The sequence below is a fragment of the Bos indicus x Bos taurus genome, chromosome 11, assembly GCF_003369695.1.
Source record: "Bos indicus x Bos taurus breed Angus x Brahman F1 hybrid chromosome 11, Bos_hybrid_MaternalHap_v2.0, whole genome shotgun sequence".
In the NCBI taxonomy this organism is placed as follows: domain Eukaryota; kingdom Metazoa; phylum Chordata; class Mammalia; order Artiodactyla; family Bovidae; genus Bos; species Bos indicus x Bos taurus.
Window position 1 is genome coordinate 104,515,700 of NC_040086.1, and position 10,165 is coordinate 104,525,864.

Genomic DNA, 10,165 nt, shown 5'->3' on the forward strand with positions numbered 1-10,165 from the left:
TCAGGCTGCCCGCTCACGTGGGCAAGGCTGACCCCTTGACCCCTAGGCCTCCACACTGGCTGTGCTCTCCCCTGGGTCCACGCCCGGGGAGGGGTCAGCAGAGGCCTTCCCCCTGTGCTCAGAGAAGTGCCCAGTCCCTCCAGGCCTCTGGCTCTTGGCCATATGGCCCGTGACCCTCTCACAGGCTGGCCCTCCCGTCTGCTGGCCAAGCACCACATATCTCACGCCCAACCGGCCCGTCCCTCTCCAAGGCCTCCTGCCCTTTCTGTGTCCAGTTCTCACGGCCCCGGTCAGGTCTTTGTACATCATGGCGACCAGCCAGTGGTCAGCATCATCTAGTGAGCACCTTCGTTATGCTGCCTCAGGGCACAGAGACAGGATGTGCACGCCAAGCTCCTGTGCTCCGGGTACTCTCGGTCCAAGGAGGGCCAGAGACCAGGCCCCAGGGACCCCAACACAGCAGTCCAGTGCTGGTACGGAGGGCCCTACAGCCATTAGGAGAGACGGACACTGAGCCAGGCCACGCTGGGCGAGGACATCTAACCCAGGCAGGCTTCCTGGAAGAGGAAGCATATGAGTCAGGCCCCGGAGGCTGAGTAGGGACCAGCCAGGCAAGAAGGAGTGGGTGGGTTACTTGGGTCCTTGAAGGAAATGAGGTGGGGTTCACTGTGTTCCAGGGAACCCCCCAGAGAGCCAGTGAGTGCTGGCCTGGGGGCCCAGGTGTGTGGCTCCTTTCCAGGTGGGGCCCTTGGCATGGCCCACACTCCAGAGGAGACAGCTCAGGGCTGAAGCTCCCAAGCCTGCCCATGTGGACGAGGGGCCTTGGGCGGCCACGTGTTCCCACCCCGCTGAGCCCCCGTCCTGTCGCCCTGCAGCTCTCCTATGTGGACGCCGAGGGCAACCCCGTGGGCGTCGTCCAGATGACCTTCCTGCGGCTGCTCAGCGCCTCCGCCCACCAGAACATCACCTACAACTGCTACCAGTCGGTGGCCTGGCAGGATGCCGCCACGGGCAGCTATGACAAGGCCATGCGCTTCCTGGGCTCCAACGACGAGGAGATGTCATATGACAACAGCCCCTACATCCGCGCCCTGGTGGACGGCTGCGCCGTGAGTGTCTGCGCTCAGGCGGGGCGGGGCGGGGCAAGGCCGGACGCATCTCGTACGGTGCAGTCATTTGCTTGACATGAGTTTCCTGGGCACCTGCCATGTGATGGGCACTGGGTGCAGTGAGGGCTGGCCATGGCTAGTGGACGTGGAATTCCATAGCCCACAGCCAGACCTTCCTGAGGTGCTGGGGTTGGAGAGTCCGAGCCCGGGTCCCTGAAGCCTGGGATGCCGTGAAGGGCTCTTGATCCGATTTGGAAGTTGAGACACCTCCACTTTTGGGGACTGGCCGGAGCTGAGGCTGAGCCCCTGAGAACATGGCCATCCTGGGAGATGTCTGCAGACAGCAGGCAGTGGAACTGCCCACTCGTGACATCCCCAGCCCACACTGGGTCCGCTCCCTGGACCCCGTGCCGCCCTCTAGGAAGGATGCTCTGCTCAGGCCCGAGAGGCCGCCCAGGGCTGGGCTGCCTTCACTCCTTGGACCTGTGCTTGCCCCCCTGCACCCCTACATGTGCCCCCAGAGTGAGAGTCAGCCCCTAGAACTGAGCTGGGTCCTTCTGTCCTGGGATCCTGAGAGACGTTTAGCGCAGCCGTGCACGGGGCCCAGTCCTGGTAAAACCCTCAGATGGCCCTCCCGTGTGGCCTGTCCGAGGCTGGAGGTCGGGGGGGTCACCAGAAATCACCATCCTGCTGGTCTATACTGCCGCCTCTGACGTCTGACCCCTGACCTCTCACCACCTGCTTCCAGAGACCCTGCCCGAGGTCCCCGGCCTGGCTCCCTCGGGGGACTTGGCTAGTGTAGGCTCTGCCCTGCTGGGTGTCCAGGGCCCGCTGCATGGTGCCAGCCTCTGTGGACACCCTCCTCTGGAAGGCTCCAGCCTCCCATCTTATGGTCAGGAAGCCCTTCCCTCCATCCTAGGACCCAATCCCAGTTGGGGCCCTTCCCATGGATTTCCACATGGAGTAAACCATCTGCATCCATTCTGGTTCTTCTTGGTTCTGGAGGTTTTTACACTTGGCTCCAACCCTCTTGTTGAACAGAGCGGCCAGGGCGTGTGTCAGAGCTGGTCAGAAGCGTCCCCAGCTGGGGGCAGGCATCCCGGGCACAAAGCTGCCTCTGCCTGCTTGCGAGCAGCCACTGCTCCTGCCTTTGCATTCGCGTCCCATGCTGTAGGGGCATGTGGGATCTGAGGGTTCTCCCTAAGGTCCGTCAAGGTAGACTGGCCACCTGGCCAGCCTGGGGCGTCTGGGATGAGCCCAGCGGGCCGGCAGGAAGGCAGGTGCTGACCCATTGCTAAGAGCAGGACTCAGGTGGAACCAGGCTCACATCTTGCCTCCTCCCCTGGCTGCTCTGCTGGGACTGGCCTGGGCCATTCGGCTGTGGGACCTCCAGTCCTTCTTCCCAAAAAAGGATCTAGTTACAACCCCCAGGGTTCGTTGGGGATTAGAGGTGAGTGTGTGCAGGGCAGGCATGGGGCCAGGGTGCCCCGCAGGGCAGCCGCCCCCACCCAGATGCCCTGGCCCCTGGCCTTGGTGTGGGTCGGTCCTTTGGACCTCACCGTGGCCTGTGCAGAGCGGGTCCCTCCCTGAGGTCAAGGGATGCAGGATACCCCGGGAAAAAGGACCCAAAGCTCCGGAAGCCCTGGTCGTCCAGCATCTGCTCACGTTCCTGACGCAAACCCCAAGCTGCTTCCAGAGGTCATGAGGCACCAACTAAAATCCTGTCTGGCGTCTGCCTCCTACAAAGGAAGACAAGAACAGCACTGTTTCACAGGGCTGCTCCGGGAGGAATGTGCCGGAGGAGCACTGAGCCACGCTCAGCCGCCGTGAGCCCAGAATCATCGCCCTTCCTATTTTGGGGCAGCTCGGGCTCCCGAGGGTGAGGCAGTCAGGTGGAGGAGGAGGAGAAATGAGGACTTGGGGAGGAGCGTCAGCCCTGGGGCAGAGCCTGCAGTGGGGCTGAGCTCCCCGGCTCCCCTGGCAGAAAGGGAAGCACTCTGGTTGGCCCATATGCGTCACCTGGTAAAGAGCGGAGACTGGTTTTCCAGAAGAGGGGCCGTTCCCTGAAAGGATGCTGGGAAAATGTGTCTGGGGTGAAGGGGCAGGTGGCATTGCCACGCGCCCCTCTGGGGACAAGAGTGCCCGGCAGGGGGCCACCATGCTTCAGGATGGACAGTCACAGGTTCCGAGTCACAGAGAAGGTCAGAAGGAGCCAGCTCCTCATCTCCGCCCACTGAAGCCAGCCCTGCCGCCCAGGCACCCCGACCCCGAGGCCCAAGTGAGATCCAGGCCCTGAGCTGCTCCTTGAGAGAAACACAGATGCAGCCGGCTGCTGTGACTCCAGGAACCCTGGCGATCATTGCCATGCTCCATGCCGGTCCTCCGGGCACCGCAGGCACAGAAGCAAGACTTGGCATCATGGAAATATCTGCATTCGGCCCTTGATGTTTTTACTCCTGGAAAGAGTCTGTCTTTGAGAAGGTGGAGAGGTCGTGTCTAAAGAGAGTAACCCAGCTGATGGGGAAAACGGGCTCAGCGGGCAGGCAGGAGAGGGGACGTGGGGAGGCCCGGGCCGGGTGGAGCACGGAGCTGGGGCGCCAGGCGCTTCTGGAGGACGGCCTGCAGCGGCCGTGCTCTGCTGACCCCGCGCCACGCCACCACCCGCCGGAAGTGCAGCCACGACTTGAAAGGTCACACCCCTCACAGGCACTTGTGCCGGAGGCTCGAGGAACGCAGGCTGGGGGCAGAGAGGCCTGCCTCCCTGGAGGCCCGCTTGGTCCACACTGTAGTGAGGACCGAAGACACTGGGATTTGGACTCTGGCGTGGTGCAGCTGCGCAGCCTGGTGGGGGGGCCACTGAGTGCAGAGGCTCGAATCACTGGGCAGGAGGCCCCAGGAGCTCCGCCACATAAATCCCGCGGTCTATGTAGCTCCGTGCACCCCGGGGGGCCTTTGCCAGCCCGTGATGGTTATTTATGCCTCAGGAGTGATGGGTGATGGAGCCCAGTGCTCACGGAGGCCCCTCTGAGCGCTCTGATAACTGCAGCCCTGGGGCCCCATCCATCCGGGAGGAAGCATCTGCCAGCTCGGCACACGCTGCCGTCCCTGGTGGGAGGAGGAGGCAGGCACTGGCACCGCCAAGGCCTCTTTGTGGAGGAGAGGCAAGCCGGGCTGCCCGGCTCCCCGTGACAGCAGAGGCCCATCGGAGGCCAGGGCAGCCGTCCACTCGAGCCCCTGCTGGGTGGTGGTCAGACCAGGGCCAGAGCTGGGGTAGAGGGATGGGTGGACTCTGAACCATCCTCGCTGGACCAGCCAAGGGAGGGTGAAGAGGCGAGGGTGGCATCCCTCCTGGGGGCCCTGAGTCCAACCCCACTGCCCGCCAGTCCCTCCCAGCATCCACAGGGCTGCGGTGGTCCTTAGCCCCTTCCCTGGCAGTGGAGGGCTGGTATTCCCCCCAGGCCGGGCCGCAGCCAGTTTGCTGGGAGCCCACGGCATCTGTGCCCTTGAGCTCCTGGCCGCTGGACAGGTCCTTCAGATAGTGTTACTCAGACGATGACCGTGACCCACGCGTGTCAGAGTTGCCCGAGATACACCTAAACCACGCAGATGCCGCATCCCGCTCTCCATCCCGCTCTCGGCCTCCTGAATTCTGTCCCCGGGACGGGCTGAAGCCAGCGGTACTAACAAGCTCACAGGAGGACGCAGCTTGACTCTGAAGTGTTGATCCTGGCGTTCAAGCAGTCCCAGCCTGGCCCGCTGAGGGTGCTCCCTTCCTGTGAAGGCAGGGCCAAGGGGAGGCGAGTCTGCGGGTTGTGGAGATTCTGAAGGAAACTCAGAGCAGGTCGCTCCCAGGCTCAGTCCAAACGCACCTTCATGGAGGCTGGGCCGGGAACTCTGTTCCATGAGGCTCTGCCCATCCTCTCCACGTCCTTGGAGCACAGCTACCCGTCCTCCAGTGGAGGAAAATGAGCTGCAGCAAGTACGGTAGTCATCCATTGCTAGTAACAAGTTACCCTCCAGATTTAGCACCTAAAACAGCGGATATTAGTCACCCGATTTGGTTTCGGAGGTTGACGAATGTGGGGTAGCTTAGCGGGCTGGCTCTGGCCCGGCATCTGTCCTGGTCTATTTGAGCTGCTGGTCAGTTCACTGCTGACCAGGGGCTTGTCAACAGCACACAGTCATCCTTGCGGTGCTGGAGGCTCATGTCCGGGCTGGTAGGGGCCCTCCCCCGGGCTGCAGATGGCCGCCCCATCTCCCCTTGTTCTCACACAGGGTTAAGAGCTAGCATTCCAGCTGCTTCTTAAAAGGGCACGAATCCCATTCATGAGGCCCCATCCCAGTGACCTAATGACCTCCCAACACAGTCACCCAGGGGGTAAGGCTTCCCCATCGGGTCTGGGGCCGCACACAGTCAGTCCCTGAAGGTGCCTGAGGTTGCTGAGCGACTGACATGTGAAGCTCCCTCCTGAGGCTGTCCTCACCAGGCAGGTTTCCCCCGAGGAGCGATCCACCGGGAAATCAGGGACCAGGGCCATACTGAAGCCTGCCACCCAGACAGTGGAGGCCACCTCCTAGCAGCTGGACTCACTGGCCACCTTGCCAGGGCCACATGGGGCTCCGGGGGCTTTTTGTGGTCACCCAGGTGATGGTTATGGCCTCCCTGAGAGGGTCGTGGCCACGCCATCCTGCTGGAGGGGGTCAAGGCCCCAGGAGGTGCTGCCTTCTCCCTGGACTAGTCACGCGTTGTGGGGGATTGGGTGGTGGAGGGACAGCCTCCCTGGGACCGGATCCATCGAGGCCACACCTGGTCTCAGGCGAGGCAGAGAAGACCACTGGTCCAGAACAGGCCGGCAGGTGGCGTCTGCGATGATCCCAGACCCTCATCTTGGGGGAGCTGCCGGGGGCGGGACCAGTGCATCCCTGACGGGTGTCCTGGTGCTCAGGGTTGGGTGTGGGAGGCTCTCATGTATTCTGGGGCCATGGCCGGTGGGGTAGGGGAGCCAACCCTCCTGGGGCAGTTCTGTACCCCTGGGGGTTCACTCTCCCACTAGGAAGGTGGGGCTCACGTCCACCAGGGTGGTGCTGGGCGGGAACTCAGATGCTCACGGGAGTGAGGCAGTGGTTGGAGCTGGGGAGGGCTGACTCATCCTGGCTGGGCTGCCCTGGGGCAGATCCCTGCGGCTCAATGGGGGGGCTCCCAGCTGGTGGGGATGGAAGCGTGGGTCCCAACGGGCTGGGGACCCTCAGCATAGCCTCCCTACACTGAGTCCTGCTCCCAAGTGTTGGGGCTGGATGGATGTCCTGGCTTGAGCTGCCTACTCCCACAGCGGTCATCCTGCTGGGGGTGGGTTTCGGAGCTCAGGAGGGTGTGGCGGACGTGGAACCCCCTTGCTGACCCATCCCTCTCCCCTCCGCCCCACGCCCCGCAGACGAAGAAAGGGTATCAGAAGACGGTTCTGGAGATCGACACGCCCAAGGTGGAGCAGGTGCCCATCGTCGACATCATGTTCAACGACTTCGGTGAAGCGTCACAGAAATTTGGATTTGAAGTGGGGCCGGCTTGCTTCCTGGGCTAGGAGCCGCGAGCCCGGCCCCAAGAGCAACCTTGTGACCTCAGCGCGCCGCCTGCGGGCGTCCGGACAGTGAGGGCCCCTTGCCCTTCCCACGGCGCCGGGCCGCCCCGCACGAGAGCAAAGGGAAAGAGCCGCGTCCGCGCCCCCACCCCGGAGCCGAATCACATGACCTAGACGCCCCGCAGCCGCCTGCTTCCGGCAGCCCCGTCCCGGCCACTCCGCACTCCCTGGGAAGGGAGCGGGGCCCCCCCACCGAGCCCGTGGATGGTCTTCACGGAGAAGGGTAGGGCTGCCGTATTTGGAGATCAAGCCTTTTTTAAAAAAAAAAAAAAAATTCAACTTGAAGATGCGTATTGTCCCCTGACCTTCAAACCTTGTTCCGAGGCCAGCCTTGTAAAGGTCACCCCACCCTCCAGAGCCTCCGTTTTTAACAAGATCCATTCACAGGCCAAATGCCATCCTGTGTGTGCCTTTGCGATGGATTAAAGGTGCTTCTGTTTCTGTGAGTTTTAAGTAAATATTTGTATTGTATTGTCATGCATGTTCAGTGTCCCTGACTTTCAATCATGCCTGTGAACCCCGCTGCAGTCCCACTGGGAGAGTTGGAAAAACGGCCGGGGCGTGTGTGCCGGGAGGCAGTCCACACCCCCGCCCTCTCCAGGACGTGTGATGAATTGGGAACTTGCCAAAGGCAGAGAGCGTTCACCGTACCATTCACAAAGCAGGTGGCCGTGCCCCTTTCAGATAGGCCTTTGATTAGCTCTGGATTTTTTTTTTAAACGGGGAGAAAAAGGAAAAAGGATTTTACACTCTGTCTTCTCCACATGCACTTAGATGAAAACGCAGGCTTAAATTAATTTTAATTGCTTCCTTTTTCCATGTTTCTTCCTGCAGAGCCTGATGGGAGAATGTCCAGGGCAGGGAAACCGCATTTTCTGTCGATGATAATTCAGTGAAAATTGGTGCTTATGTTTACACTCCTCTTGTGGTGCTACGTGTTAAGATCTCCTTAAGGTGGCCCTGGGGCTGCCTGCTGGGCCTCGTTCCCCATCCCCATCTCTCTCCCTCCTGGCTCTCACCGCCACCATCTAGATTTTTGCCACCTGCCCTCCCGTGGCCCTGCCCTCCTCCCAGACAGCAGCGATGCCGCTCCAGGCGGGGTACCACTCTTAGGCTGTGCGTCTGTGATCCGAAGACACACACACACAATATGCGGACGCCTCCCACAGTGTAACGATGGCAGATTGTATTCAGTTGCCGAATGTTTGTGGTGCTAATTTCTGCATTGTTTTTTTTTTTGTTTTTTTTTTTTTGCAAGAACTGAATTGAGGCAGCACGTGGCCTTCAGCGGGGCTGCCCTCCGTGTGGCCTCGGCAGACAGACAAATGTGCAATGAACTCTGAGTCCCGCCCGGGCCGCCAGCTGTGCCTCATCCCCACGAAAGCAATTTGGATTTCCGTCTGCAAATGTGCTGGGCGTGGGTCTTGGGTGCTCGGGTGCTCGGGCCAGCCAGGCTCCGTCTGGTACCGGTCCTCCTCACCGCGCGAGGGCGAGGACTTGCTGGGCTGGCAGGAAAGGTGATTCCTTTACTGTGAAAAGCTGCCCTTGTGCAATGCCCTTTCCTGCCAGGATGGGAGAAGCGAGACGGGCCCTGGGGCCCTGTGCAGCCCCCTCAGGAGGAGTTGTGGGTCCCGGCCCTGGTGCTGTTCTCCGCCCACCCTGCCCCATCGGACCGCGGTTCCAGCTTAGGAAACCACAGCAGAGCAACACAGGAGTCGCCCCCCACCACCACCACGAGGATTTCCCGAATCCCCTGGAAATTGAGTCTTGCTCTTGCCAAAGAAAAGTCTGGCTTTGAGATTCTTCCGAACCCAGGATGCCAGCGTCTGCCAATGACCCTGTCCTTCATCTCTTCGATAGAAAAGCCATATCGGATCGTTGCCACGGGGCGCCCTGTGGGTGTTGTCTAGGTCATGTGATTCCATTTCGATTTCTCATCCCACCAAGTTCTCCTCTCATTCTGTCAATCTCTCCTCCATTGGTCCCTTCAAAGCTGTTGCAATTTGTACTGAGTCAAAACGTGTCCCATTCTCCCCAGACCACTTAGCTATGATATATTGCAATAAAATTACTTCTTATATTTGCAGAAATTCTTTCGGTGTAATTTTATTTTTTTCCCCTCATCTATATAATTGGACAGATGTTGATTGAAGAGAAAAGGAAAATGGTCAAAAGAAAACCTATAGTAAACATTCTAGGACATCAGGCCCTTTAAAATAGAATGTCAAGCGACATATTGTACATTTCCCGAAAACCCAATAGACGTGTTCATACGTTTCCACTGTAATGCCCAGGAAAGAGTATTTTAAAATATTTTAAACCTGTGTAACAGAGGAATAATTGTAATAGTTTTTCAATAAATCAAGATGACTGTTTCCACCGTAAACAGATGTGATCGGCTGTCTTCTTAAGTGTGACCAGGGCCTTCCCCTGCATTAAATCGATGTGTGACCCCAATCTCAGGACAGTGGAAACTCTCAACACCCTGGCCGTGGTCACAGAAAGTGGAAGGAAGGCATGGGCCGGACCATCTGCCAAGGGAGCTCTTTCTCAGAAGAAGTGGCAGGGGGCATTGTGAAGACAGAGCTGTGCCCTGAGAGCCCTTGGGCTGTGGCCAGACCTCAGCCCTCCCGCCTAGTAGGGGAGTTTCCACAATCCTTGGTCCTTCAGGCCTTGGCTGCCCTGCAGGGGTGCCAGGTCCCCAGGCTCGCGCTTCTGCTGTCCAGCTAAACAGAGAAGGACGCTACTGCCTGGCCCCCGGGCTCGTGACAGCCGATGACGCTGAGAGGAAGTGGCGAGTGGCTCCTGCAGTCTTGGTGGTTCCCTCTTACATCTCGGCAGCCGTGTTCCTGGAGTGACTGTGTCTCCAGCGAGCATGTTCCAGGAGGGAGTCCCCAGCCAGACCGCCAGGAGCTTGCAGCGTGAGCGAGAAACGTGCAGCTGTTGGTCTCAGCCGTGGATGTCGGGGAGTGTGGTTACTGTCAAAGCCACTGGGTCTGTGGGCCGTCGGCAAAATCATCAGCCCCTTGTTAGGAATGCAGATTCCCGGGCCCCGCGCAGACCTGCTGAACCGAATGACTTGGGGGAGGCCCCATCATCTGTGTTTTGACCAGGTCGGTAGGGGAGTCCTGGTGCTTGCTTGGGTTTGAGATCCACCAGCCTGGACGATCCCGGGGCAGAGGGGAACGTGAGCCCGGAAGTGGGCACCTCCTTTCCGCCAGTGTGAGGTGGCAGGTCCCACTGCGGGCAGAGAAGTCAGGAACTGCCGTCGGAGGGTGGAAGGCGCCCCATACTCCGGGGTAGAATGTGTGGTCAGATTGCTCTCTGTGACCTGTGAGAGCTTGCAGGCTGCTCACGAGCATGTGACTTGGAAAAAGGTCGGAACCACGGCAGTGACTCGGGGAGCTTGCTCTCAGCCGC

At 60.1% G+C, this 10,165-nt stretch overlaps 1 protein-coding gene across 2 annotated transcripts in view; it reads left to right on the top strand.

Annotated features, from left to right (window-relative positions):
• The window catches only part of COL5A1 (collagen type V alpha 1 chain), a 149,110-nt gene extending 139,979 nt beyond the window's left edge, over positions 1-9,131 (top strand). For both annotated transcript variants that reach the window (XM_027556854.1, XM_027556853.1), the window contains exons 65-66: positions 876-1,109; positions 6,542-9,131. In XM_027556854.1, coding sequence (XP_027412655.1) covers positions 876-1,109; positions 6,542-6,688 — 381 coding nt within the window. In that variant the 3' untranslated portion in view covers positions 6,689-9,131. The remainder of the gene's footprint in view (positions 1-875; positions 1,110-6,541) is intronic.
• Positions 9,132-10,165: the final 1,034 nt, after the last annotated feature.